Source organism: Excalfactoria chinensis, chromosome 9 (assembly GCF_039878825.1).
Source record: "Excalfactoria chinensis isolate bCotChi1 chromosome 9, bCotChi1.hap2, whole genome shotgun sequence".
Classification (NCBI taxonomy): Eukaryota; Metazoa; Chordata; class Aves; order Galliformes; family Phasianidae; genus Excalfactoria; species Excalfactoria chinensis.
Genome location: NC_092833.1, coordinates 11,629,388 through 11,642,665, shown reverse-complemented (window position 1 = coordinate 11,642,665; position 13,278 = coordinate 11,629,388). Strand labels below are relative to the sequence as shown.

The following is a 13,278-nucleotide window of genomic DNA, read 5'->3' as shown; positions in this document are numbered from 1 at the left end:
CCTTTAGGCTGAGCTTCATCTCAGTGTGTCTGTAACTCTCCCCTTCAGTGTGAGCATCCGTTTCTTTCTCTGTTGGTTTGAGGAAAAGTCAGTGACATGGAAGCCTGGCATGGTGTGCAATATTTCTCTGCTTCTGAAGAAACAAAACATGTTCTCCCACCTGCCTGCCCGTGCTGGGCACTTCTCTTTTCAGAGTTTAGGAGCTCTGTATCTGCATTCCTTTTGTTAGGGCATGTGAACACATCCAACAGTAAACTGCCAGGAGTGAACATCAGATGTGAGATGACTGCGAGCAAACCCTGTGCCTTGTGTGCTACGTGGTGTCACTTGGGTGCTGTGGAGTAGAGCTGACTGTTGGTTGTCTGTTTGGATGAAAATAGTGAATAATAATTGTCTTGCTGGACCAAAATTGTCTGTAAGGCACAGATGTTAAACGGGATAATCTGCACACATGTTTTATTAGCAAGTGTTGGACATGATTTTGCTGCATTTCCAGAGTAGGCTGAATGAAATGGCTGTGTATTTCTCCCATTTGATCAGCACTGCAGCTGATCTGACTACAGATTGGTCTATGCTGCATTTGTGTTGTAGGTATTGACAGTGTGCCACAACACAAACCTCCTAATATATATTATCTCAGCATCGCTCAAGTAGAAAATACATCCAAGCTGGGGACATAGCTCATCTGCAGGGATGTCACCCAAGTGCAGAGTGTGTCTGCCAAGTTCTTGCAAGAAGAGTGTGACATGTAGCAGTGAATACTGTTGCCTAACAGCAGGACCAAGCTGACTGCCTTCTAGGACCATTTCTGCCACAGAAGTGATTTGAGTTCTATTTAACTTAATAGAACGTAGCACTATTAACTTCTGCACTATGAACACAGTTTTTGATTAAAGGTATTCATGTAAGGTTGACAGCAGGTTCAGTAATGTGTGCGACTGTCTTTCCAAGTACAGGCCAAGCAGAGCTTAATCCAGGGCTGTCTGATGGAAACATGTGAAGATACAAGATACGTGTAGACAGCGTCTGGAAGCAAAGATGGAAGAGGGAATCCATCAAAAAAGGAGGAGTGGCACAAAGAACACTAAGTCCATGATATTGTGCTGATTGATTTCTTTATATATTGCTACAATGCTGCAGCTGTTAGGTATCTCCTCTGATAACATCATTTCCTGTGAGATAACTTCATTGCTGGGGATTTTTGCTGCATTTTGTCATTAATCAGTGGATCTGCCTGGCTTCTGGTGCGCAGCAATTTGTTCTGTGCAGGAGACTTTAGAAGCAGCCTCTTGTTCAGTGAGTACTGTGAGTGTCAGAAGTGCATTGAAGGGATAATTGCCTTCCTTCCATCTGAGGGTTTAAAAGAGCACCTTTCCAGTCCTCAGCACCTGCATCGTTTGGAGAAGCACAGTAACCCATATCTTGTGCATCACTCCAGGAAGGCTGGTGCATAAAAAATACCTGCTGCTGGGAGAACTGTCATGAGCACCATCCGACTCACCTGGAACTGAAGGGATGCTACTGCTGTCTAAAAGCAGGAGGAGGTGACAGTGCCGTGCCCAAAGGAATGTTTGTGATTTGGTTTGGCCCTTCTATTAGTGGAAGGATTGAACGGGCATCTGTTTGCTTCCTTCACATATGATATTACACTGAATTTCAACCTTAGCCTAGGAGGAGAGACTCCTGTTCTCTTAGCAGGTTGCCAACATTTACACTTGTGGCTTATTAAACACTAAAGACAGCTGCTTTTCTTTTGTATGCAAACAGTGAACTTTAAGGCCTGATTCTACAGAGAATATGTGCCCATGCTTAAACATAAGCACACAATTAAGCGTTCTCTGAAGGAAGGATTTGGGAATTGTAATAAAAGTGAGATTGGAGACTGTCAAGATTAGAGGACTAATGGCATCAGCGGAGTAGGAGCATAAGGACGTTCGGGTGGTCTGTTCTGTAATCCTGTCGTTTTGGTAGTTGTTTGTGTAATTTATTTTGGTTCTTACTCCTCATACTGGATTGAAACCTCATAGTAAACAGAGTTCTTCTGGGAAAATGCAGCTGATAAAAATACAAGCCCTAAAGGCCGATCTTCACTTCTCTGTAGCACTTGAAAAGCAGCACGCTCTCCCACTTTAGGCGGTGTGTAGCTGTTCTGCACAGCAGTGTGAAACCAGGAGTGCAGGTTGAGCTGAGCAGATCTGAAGCTTCTCTGGGTCTGCAAAAGAGTTGTAAGTCTGAATGGTTCCAGGCTTCCAGCTCTGCCTTCTCTTTGTCATTTAACCTGTAGGACAATCCTTATTTCCACTCGATTGTTGAGATCCTGTTTACACCTGGCATGCAGTGAGATGTTTTTGATGCTGCATTTCTTGTACCAAAAAGAACCAGCAAAGATGATGAAAGACCTCATCCACGGGTAGTTATGAACATTAGGCTTGATTTTATTGTGAGAGATAAGAGTGCAGCAGCTCCAAAGGTTTCAGAATGGTGTAGACGGCAAGGAACAGAATGCAAAATAGACTGGTTTGTAATGGGAGCAATGGCACCCACTGTTCTCCGCAGCCTCTCAGATATTCAAAAAGTGCTAAACATTACAGCATACAAATAACAATATGGGAGATTGGGCTAGAACTCCTTTAATTCCATATTCCTTTAATGATTAATTTTGTTTGTACTCATCCCCTTCCTTCAATGGGATTCTTAATTACCAGTGTGGTAACGCATGGGCATCTTTGCAGTGCTAAAACATTTAAAGATAAGCATGTATAGTTTGACTTGTTTGAAGGAAACGATGTCTGCGACAGATAGGAAAGGGAAGGAGTTTCTGCTCTGAGATCAGAGGCATTGAAGACACCAGAAATTGGATTTAGAAATGCACGAACCATTTCCCTTCATCAGGCTAAGCAAAGTAGGTCTGTGAGGAAGTTAATTCATGTCAAGTATATAAAGCAAGTCAAATTCCAGCTACTACAAAGCTTTTATGTAAGACTTTGCTGACCCAATAGGTGGTGGAATATAAATAGATCAACAGTGCTCCCTTCCTTCAGCTGTTCTACCTAATCCTTCCTTGCCTTCGGGATTGAAGAGTATTTGATCTCAGGAGCCTTAAATCAGACATTGTTTCCTACAGAAAATGCCCCAAAAGTCAGGAGAATGAACATGGAGTGGCTGGGCAGTGTCCTTATGATTTCAGAATGAGAAACAGAATTAAGGATATACCATAGTTCTTCCTTTTTTTCTTTAATTCACACTAAGTTCACAGAGCTGTAACTTCATGGCCCTGCAGTTGTTCTCTGTAGCTGCCCCTGCCAGGTGGCTTGGCGTGAGCCTCTCCAAGAAGAGCAGTTGTGTTAAACCTGTACTCATTTGCTTTCTCCTTTCCAGCAATGCTCAAAGTGCCCTCTTCATCCTGCCCGCAGGTCTCCGCTGCAGCTTGGAAGATGGAGCACTTTTTATTTTTAGTAACAGCATCTCTCATGCTGGGATGGAAGAATCTTAAACCAATTAAACACATTAGAAGATAACTGTGTGTGTGGGTTTGGTTCAAGATCTCCATTTTCTTCCCTCTGGGCTACGTCCTAGCACCAGCCTTTCTGCCCGAGCTGACAGAAATAGTGTGATAAGCTGCTAACTGGGTAAGCAGCACAGCTGCAGCTTTGGCAGGTGTTCTCTTGCAAAAAGTCACTTGCAGCGAGCTTTGCCCATTTGTTTTTTTTAATTCCCCTGCAGAAATGATTTCAGTTTTGTCTTAGAAAACTGGATGCAGATTCCTGTTTCTTTGAAAGATGATTTTTTTTTCAAGAGTGAATCTCCTGCAATTGAAGCTCTTGATCCAGTAGAAGAGGACTGTGTGTGTATCTGCGATGTGATGATCTTTCCTTCCCTTTGAATAATGTTTAGTTACAGGGGGAAAAAAAAACTTGTGAACTGGCTGTGTGTATCAGAGAAGGCTCCAGGGAGACCTCACTGCAGCCTTGCAGTCCTTGAATCTATAAGCAGAACAGAGAGAGACTTTTTACATGGCCTCATGGTGGTAGGACAAGGGGGAATGGCTTTAATCTAAAAAGGGGGAGATTTCAATTAGATGTTAGGAGGAAATTCTTTACTCAGAGGGCAGTGAGGTGCTGGCACTGCTGCCCACAGCCTGTGGTTCCCCAGCCCTGGAGGTGCTCAGGGCCAGGTTGGAGGGGGCTTTGGCAACCTGGACTAATGGAAGGTGACCCTGCCCACAACAGGGGGTAGGAACTGGGTGGTCCTTAAGGTCACTTCCAACCCAGGCCCTTCTACAGTCTGCTGCTCAGTTTAGCACTGCACAGCCTACAGCCAGACCTGGGAGCTCGTAACTCCAGCTGATACCAATAATTAACAAAAAGCAAGGATATACATCTGGAGGGGCTCATGTTTTAAATAGAACGTAGGGTTTCGGGAATCAAGTGCCCAATTTAGTGAATTACTGTACTGCTAATAGCCAAGTCTGTTTACATCTCAGGGTGTTGTGAAGATAAATGAATCTGTCAGTGAGATGCTCAGATCGTCTCATTTGTTATTTTTCTCTCGTACGTGGCATGATAGATGGCATAGTGCTTTCTATGCAAATAGCTTCGCCCTGGCTAGTTTTTGTGTTTGCCTGTAGGAAGATGTATCTAAAAATGGTGGCTCTTTTTAAATGTTTTTGACCTCTTAAATAACAGTTGAGGTGGTTCCATCCTGCAGCTCGTGTTGGCTGGGGGTCTTGGATTTTTCCAGCCAGAACCACATGAATTGCCCAGTCTCTCTGCAGATTCTTTTTGCCATGCTGCTGCTGCTTGTTTCTTTCTGACTTGCTGCCTACAGCCCCATCTCCCTTGCTTTGCTACCTGGGGAGGGATTTCAACTTGTCATCTCTACCAGGAGATGAGGGCAGCATGTGGAGTGCTCCCAGATGATGCTGTCCACCTTCTCCTTGTTTTCCTATGGATCTAATGGCAGATAGTAAGTAGATCTTTTGGAACAAGTCAGGCTACATTAATGCACGGAGTGGGGGACAGAGGTTGGAGAACCACAACAAATGGTTCCTCGTGCCATTCCTACAGCAGCCATCTCCCGTTCTCTGCAAGCTGAATTTTAAAACAAATGTTACCCTGGAACACAGAATTTGCTGAAGCATCCAGAAAGAAAATTGATCAGTATGATGAGTCTGCGTGAGCCTGCCCAGAAACCGTGTGTGTTAGAGAATGAAGTCAGTACACAAATCTCACAGCTCCTCCCTGTACCTCACTCAGGTGAGCAGCAGAGCAGGGGCTGTGATAGAGCCATAGGGCTGAGCGCTGTGTCCCTGTTCAGAAGAGCATTGCAGCTATGCGGGCACTTTACTCTGATGTGGAAATACCTGAGCACTGTTAGAAGAGATTTTGCCAGGGTGGGCTTAAGATCATTGCTAATTATCTCTTTGAAAGTGTGACTGTTTCATACATCCCTGTAACTTCAGTGCCTAATCCACCGATGCGGGCTGTTTGAAGGCTGCCACAGCCGCACTGGCTTGAGTGAAAAGTCTCTTTTCTTTTGGTGCTCAGCAGCTGGAGAATTCCCACGAGTGCCAGTTACCAGGTCAACAGCAACAGAACAACGTTTGGTATTAATATTTATATACTGCAAAAGCTCAAGTGTGATCAGCGTTATTCTGTTTTTGTAATGTTATACAGGAAGCGCTTCTTTTTCTAGCATGTTTCAAATGATGGAGTGTTTGCGTGGAATTATCTGTTATTGTTAGCAATGTTCCTGCTTCTCTGTGCCACACTGACATTGCCTCTGCCCTTTGGAAGTGACAGAAATTGATAACTGAGGTTAACAAGCTTCAGTCTAAGTGGAATCTGAGTCTGTGCCTCTGCAGCTCTCATTGCATCCATTCCGGTCAGGGGTTGGTTGGTTCATTTATTTACTCCATGACTTTTTTCCTTGGCCTCCTGCAAACCAGAAGAGATTACTCAAACTCAGCTGGAATAACCTGTATTAGTGCTGCACCAAGAATTCCAGGTGCTTCTGCATTTGGGGCCATAGGTGGCTTGTTTTCCTTAATTGCTTCTCAATCAGAAATTGGATGAATCTCCGGGATGCAGAAACAGGGAAAATCCTCTGGCAAGGAACAGAAGATCTGTCTGTACCTGGAGTGGAGCATGAAGGTATGGCCATAATGTGCATTTGGGGCTGGGTGGCACTGTACCTCTTGGTCACCAGAGCTGCTAGCATGCCGTGCTTTGAAAGACACCTGGAACATGTAGAGAAGGATGGGAATGAATCGGTGTCTGGCAAAAGGGACGAGTTAAACACTGCTAAGCCAGAACCTCCGCTGGTTAGAGAATGAGCAGATCACCTCGATCGGAGGAGCTTGGGGAATGAATTAAAGCATATTCTGGCATGAGATTAATGTCCGTTGTACAAGGCATTGGTCAGACCTTATCTGGCGTGCACTTCGGTCATCCATCTTTCAGATGGGTGACTGCAAACTTGACCAGGTGCAGAGAGCAGCTATTAGAAAAAGCCACGGGAAAGGTTAAGGATGAGGAGGTGGTCTTCATTAGGAAAAGGGAGGAGGAAAAGCTATTCCCATACAGCTTAGCAAGGAAGGAAGGCTGAGATGGATAGAGGTACAAAGGTAAAATGAGTTTAAAATAAGTAACTGAAAATGTTCTGCTTGATGTTAGAAATATCAATGAAAATCTCTTAGATCGGAGGTTTAAAGGCTACTTGGACCTACTAAAATTAAAAGTAGCCTTTCCTCTTGTAGTTTTACAGTATTAAAGCAAACCTGCTCATCAAGAAATGTAATCACTAGATTACAGAATAGTTTAATAAGTCATTTTACACCTCACTGCCGAGGGCTGCTTATTCGCAACAGGCTGCAGTCTGTACCTGTGAGGGCAGACAAGAATGATGCCGTGCAGATTTCTAAGCTGAAAAAAAAGACCAAAAATAATCAGAGTGCTTTTCAATTCAAAACTCTTCCTTGGCACTTTCAGCTTCCTTTTTCATTTTCCTATTTTGGCAAACCATGGGCTGCATAGCTTTCCCTGGGACAGGATGGTAGCTCACATTCCCTCACCCTCCTGCTCTCTCGACTGCTCTCATATCAAGGTCCTACTCCATTAAGCTGTTTTACATTAGTTGGATTTGCCTGGGGTTTGATGGACTCTTACTTGTATTAAACAGCGACCTGCTGTCTGCTCAGGAACATTTGGGTAGGTTTTCCATTTAGGAACAGTTTGGCATATAAAGCACATACCAGCTGTATTCCCCCCCTGCTTTATTTCTAATAAATTTACATGAAAGAAACGTTTTCCGATACACAGGAAGGATTATGTACGATCACACCACTTACGTACAGTGGGCTTTGGAGATTTTTAATATATTCTCCTGATTTGGACCTTTCAGCAAATGAGAATCTGCTGCAGAGTGCCCCTTCTCTTACCTCTGTGCCTGCAAAAAAAGCCTCATGAAATACAGGTGTGGTTTGCCACGTGTATCGCTGTCTCACCATTGCAAGAGCCCGGGTATCTTGGATCACTGATTATTTTCTCTCTTAAACTGTCCCTTAAATTCTGAAACTGATTGTTTCTGCCTGCGGCTGTGTAGATGGCTGGAACTGCTGCTGGGCTGAGGAGCAGCCCTTTGTGGCTTGTTGGGGACGCACGGCCTGAAAGGGAAGAAGAAATGAGAAAGACAAACACTGAGTGCACAGAGGAGCCCTTTGGCTGCACGGTTCCTAAAGCAGAAACTCAAACTGCATCTCACGTTTTGGCTTGAAGAACCGTGTTTTTTAGCAGTAGACAGCTAAGAGTGAGAGAGTGGTGCTGTGCTCCTGGCTCTGGGCAGGGTACTTCACCTGTCTGCATCTCGGCTTCCACTCCCACAAATGCAAAAACAAAGCAGGGGGAGCCCTTTGTGTTTGTATTTCTCATACTGCACTAATCAGTATTTCAGAGTATACTGTAATAGCACCTGGGTTTGTTTTATTGTGTCCAAATAATGGTCGTTTATCTGTTTGGCAGCTCGAGTTCCTAAAAAAATCCTGAAATGCAAAGCAGTGTCTCGGGAGTTGAACTTTTCCTCAGCAGAACAAATGGAAAAATTCCGACTGGAACAGAAAGTTTATTTCAAAGGGCAATGTTTAGAAGGTACGCAGCTGCAGCGCGGGGAGGGATCCCGGGGCCGGGGATCGGAGGAACTCAAATGGGTCGAACACAGAAATGTTAATTTTTCAGAGTAACCCCAAAGCATTCATCTGATCAGGACTAATGGGCCACAGTATTAGGGATAGCATTTCATAAGTGTATTAACACTTTGTTATGTAAGCCAAAAATCTGGGTAATCACGCTGCGGGACACAAATCCACCGCAGGCTGCCTGGGGCTAGGAACCAGGTTATTTCAGTGTCACCCATGGTGGGTGCTCCTGCATCTTCCTCAGCAGCACCTCGTGGCTGCCCGGAGTCAGGCTGCAGGCTGGGCCACAGGAGCTCTGCTTTACTTTGGTTACAGCAGTGCCACTGCCAGTTGTCAGCGTGCCTCCATGCAGCACAGCTCAGCTCATCTCCCTGGCTGCAGCATCAGTCTTAATCTGGAGGCGAGGAGGGGCAGATCAACATCAGCCTCCTTGCCTTTGGGGTAATGCTTGCTCTGAACTGGATCTGAGGGATGGCTGCAAGAGGGGAATGTGATTTCCCTGTTCCTAGTTAGTTGTGATGGAATTTCCATGGAATGTCAAGGAAGCAGCATGCTTTTATCATTCCTGTCGGCTATTACAGAAAGGATTATCAGCAGTAAGAGGAGGGCAGGGTTTGGTCCAGCACCAAGTCATTTAAATGTAAAATGTTGGCAGTAGAGTTAGGATAGTTTAGGGAGTTCTCCAGCCTGTCAGGTGAAAAGCGAAAGAACCATTTGTTGTTTTAATTCTTTCAAATGCCTCTGAATCTTGTTTTTACTTTGCAGAGTGGTTCTTTGAATTTGGTTTTGTGATCCCTAACTCCACAAACACTTGGCAGTCCTTGATAGAGGCAGCACCTGAATCACAGATGATGTCAGCTAACGTTTTAACGTGAGTGCCTTGGGCTTACGGAATCTGAGAGCAGCTGTGACATTTCCTTGGGGGCCACAGTGGGAATGGAGAGGGAGCTGCTACCAACTGAGTCGCCCTCACTGCTGTTAGCCACTGCGAGACAAAAGGGGCTAAGCCAACCTCGTTACCTTTTGTCCCGTAGGTCCAATTTGCATTAATATAGCAATAAAAGTTTGGAGAAACTGGAACCGATCCCTCATTAGAGCTGCTTTCATATTTTGAAAGGTGATCTGCAAAAGGGTTTTTAAATGCCTTACAACTTGGTACCCCTTACATCCACGTGGGCCCATAGAGTAAAAAGGTGTTTGGGCCATTCTCAGATGCAGCCATTGGTAAGTGAATGGGAGCTGCTCTAATGTCTGTTCCATCGCTACCATTTTCCAGGCTTTGTGTCTTATACGTTGGAGTATAAACTATACATTTAGTCATATGGAGTTGTATCAGGGCGATAAAACACCTTTAAAAGGCATTTTACTGCAGTCCATAATGGGATTCACACACTTCCCTCATAAACGCCTGCTCCTCGCCAGAGTCTGCACATCAGCTTCTGAGTAGGTCAGAACAACGTGTGCTGGGCACTGCTCTGAACGTGAACGACAGGGCATGAGCTTTGTTTGCATGAAGGAAAAAGCTCCCAGAGGAAAGCCCCAGGGAAGCTGTAATCACTGCTGAAGGGCCTCCCTCCCTGCTGCGGCTGATGCGGTGCTAGATGGGTGCTGGCAAGCGCACAAGGAGCAGATTGCCAGCAGAGACAGAAGGCTATGGGAATCCTTGTGCCAACACGAGGCAGATAGGGAGCAGCTAGTCTCACTGCAAGGTCACCGTGCCCTCTGGAAGACCTCCCTCTCCTGCATTTTCCTTCTCGTTCCATCTGGAGGAAAGCCAGTCGCGTAGAGAAGGCACTGGGATGGGAACCACCAGCACTGCTTTCTATTCACAGCACGTTTCAAAGAGATAGCGGGCTCAGAAGGCAGTATTAGCATTGGGTTAGTGCTTCCTGGCACCGCCTGCTCAGAAGTTTGTAGGTGCCACACATGCCCTCGGCTCACAGAGCTGGTGGCTCCCAGTCTGTCAGGCAGTACCGGTTTAGGCATAAAGAAACATCAGACAAGTTGGCATTGACTGTTCCACGACATCGTGTCGTTTGCTTGACTTCGAGTCTTGAGGGTCTGGTTCTCAAATGACACTGAGGATTTCCCAGTGTCCTGTTGTTTCTCTGGAGCCCACTTGCAGTGGGCAGCGTTTCTCTCCTCAGGTCATTCTGCTCAAGCAGATGCAAACACGTTTTGTGGCCCAAAGAAATCAGCGTCTTCCTTTTTCAGCTGCTAAGACACGGAGAGCCCCGCTCCGTCCCACACTCCTGAAGACTCCGTGTTTGTCTCGGTGCTTTTTGTCACGCCCAAATCTAAATCGTCATTGCAGCTTGTGTGAAGTGTGCCCATCTATTTGTGTTAAAGCAGGTCCTGGGGGGAAGGACGCGTTCAGTTGGTTGTAGTCACTTGCTCAGCACTAGAAGACAGAGAGGCAGCATGTAAAAACAAAATCGCATTGTTTTCCAGATTCACTGAAGGGAAGAGGGGGGTAGAAGTGAGCCTGCGTGGGGCTGAGCCTGGGAAGGGGACAGTGCTGTAGGGGTGGTGGGAGCTGCTCCACATGGGAATGCAGTGGAAAGATCCTTCAGCCCCACAGGGCCAGGACACAGCACTCCCTGCATCTGGCTCTGAGCTCTTGCTGCTGGAGCAGGGGCAGACATCAGCCCAGGCTTGTGGCAGCACGAATTGGAGCTGGTTTCTGGCGTGGTCTCAGCTGTGCGTTCTTCTAATGCCTCTTTCTCTTTTCCTTCCGCAGCGGTAATGTTATTATAGAAACCAAATTCTATGACGACGACCTTCTTGTAAGCACTTCCAGAGTGAGACTTTTCTACGTTTGAGATGGGGCTTTTTGGAGCTCTTTTAGTTTTCCTCCACGCAGTTCTTGGTGCAGAACCTCCTGACTATCCAGTGGCAGACACTCCCGTAGGCGGTGACCCTGGGGACCACCTCACCGTGGGTTGTGACCTTTGCCCATCGCTTCTTTTGCTTTTCTTCTCCGACCAGACCCCATCAAACCCTCAGAGACAGCACCGGCTGCTCGGCAGCGCGGTGGGGAACGGAGGCTGTCTCTGATAAGGGGCCCACGATGGTGATGCAGAACCAATACTGTAAATTATGTTAGTTTTGCCTCCTTTGTACTTGGATCCCGTTCAAAGCTCCCCGTTCCGCTCACACCAAACTCCACGCGTTTCCTTTCGGAGGGATGAAGTTTAACCTTTTCGTTTTCTCACGTCGTAGGTTTTTAATCCTTTCACTGGGTTTCTGTGTAACTGGTCCACGCTTCCTCTTCCCCCCCGACCTTGTAAAATAGACTGTGATATCACCCCATGTAATTAAACCTGGTTTCTCAATTAAAACATTCCTACCGTCCAAAGAAAGGAAGCGCCGTGTGTTCCGTGTGTTCTTTGCGTTCCAGGAGTGCCAGCCAGCACAGAGCTCCCAGCAGCACAACAGGGCTCTGCACTTGTGCCCACTGGAACTCGATGGGAACAGTTTCATCCTCGGTCTCCACTCACAAACTGCACCTTGTGATCACTCAGAGCTGGAGATTTTCAGGAGAGATGCAGGGGATGGAAACGCATCGTTTCTGAGCCCAGATTCAGCCGCTCAGTGTGTGGGTGGGAGGTAAAAGCCCCATTTTTCTGCCGGCTGAGTGGAAGTGGGATCATTAATCCCTATGAGGAGAGCGTTATTATCGTTACACGGCAGCTCTCTCTGACGCCTCGCTGAGGGATGATGACATCCAGCGATAGCGGCGTTTCTGCTAAAGAGGAGAGGCAGAAAGTATCAAACACAGTGCAAACAGCTCAATGAAAGGCTGGGAGGATCCGCAGCGGGTACCGCCGGGTCCCATCCCGCTCTCCATGCCAGAGCTGCAGCACTGCCGCCCTCCAGTGGCTCCATGGATAGTAGCTCGCTGCTGCTGCTGCTGCTGCTGCTGCCGCCGCCACCCGTCCCTCCTCCCCATTACCTCCCCTCTGCCATCTCTGCCCGCTCGTGGGGCCGCGAATTGGCAGCAGAGAGAAGCAGGACTGGAAGCGGTCAGGGCAGAGCGCGTGGAATAGGCTCGGAGGGACCCACAGACCGACGCCTTCTGTCCTCCCCAGCTGAGAGCAGCTGATGCCGTCAGAGGATCGCGGTGCTGCTGGCAGCCCTTGAGCAGAGCCCTTGTCCCGCACAGTACTGCGGGGACACCCCGAGCACGGCTCATGTCACCGCTGCCCGGTGAGCGCTGTGTGAAGGGAAAGAGATGGAAGTATTTTAGCTAAAGTCCTTTGAGCTAAAGATCCCACTTGTTAACTCCCAGCACCTACAGGGCGGGGATGCACCCACGCTCGGGGATGGCTGCACAGCTGCGAGGGGCACCTTGATGGGGGGGGCGAGGTGTCAGGATCCAAGGAGCAGCCCCTCACCACGGGGCCCTTCCACAGCTCAAACCTGGATCCCAGCGCTGCGTCGCAGCCACCAGCATCCGACCGGGACCGGGAACCGGCCGGATTCAGCAGCAGCCGCCGCCGCCACGCGGGCAGTGCCAGCCGCCAGCGTCAGCTCTCGGCTCATTGTTCGCAGCTGGGCCGCTTCGGCTGCCAAAGCTCCCGCGGAGGAGGCGAGCGCCTTCCGGCCAACGGCGATCACACGGCGGTTGTTCCCGTGGGCGCCTCGCGGCGGGGAACGTGCTGGAGAGGCGGCCCCCCACGTGGCGGGGCTGCGGGGCGAAGGCAGCGGGTGGGACGGGAGGGGGGCGATGCGGGGCGGGCTGTGCGCTGCGGCCCGCTGCGGTTCGGGGCCGTCACAGCCGCCGCACTCGCGAAGGCGCGGGCACGGTTTATGGCCCGGATTACGGCCCGTTAATGGCCCGCAGATCTGCTGCAAAGGGGGGGTCCCAACTGCGGGCGCATCGGGATCTCATCGCCACGCCGCACCCAGGTGTTGGGAGCGAAGGGTCGGCTCCTTCCACCCGCCCGGCCGCTGCCTCGGGGCTCTCGGCTCCTGGCATTCCGCCCCAGAGCCGCCCTGCCCAACAAGGCACGGATGGGCGAGCAGAGCCTCCCTGATGCGGTTAATTGTCTGAGGGTTATGGGTGAACAAAAGGCACACAAACA

At 48.3% G+C, this 13,278-nt stretch overlaps 1 protein-coding gene across 1 annotated transcript in view; it reads left to right on the top strand.

Annotated features, from left to right (window-relative positions):
• Positions 1-11,575, top strand: part of PDE6D (phosphodiesterase 6D) — a 30,005-nt gene extending 18,430 nt beyond the window's left edge. The window contains exons 2-5 of the mRNA XM_072344384.1: positions 6,064-6,152; positions 8,019-8,144; positions 8,957-9,062; positions 10,932-11,575. Coding sequence (XP_072200485.1) covers positions 6,064-6,152; positions 8,019-8,144; positions 8,957-9,062; positions 10,932-11,013 — 403 coding nt within the window. The 3' untranslated portion in view covers positions 11,014-11,575. The remainder of the gene's footprint in view (positions 1-6,063; positions 6,153-8,018; positions 8,145-8,956; positions 9,063-10,931) is intronic.
• Positions 11,576-13,278: the final 1,703 nt, after the last annotated feature.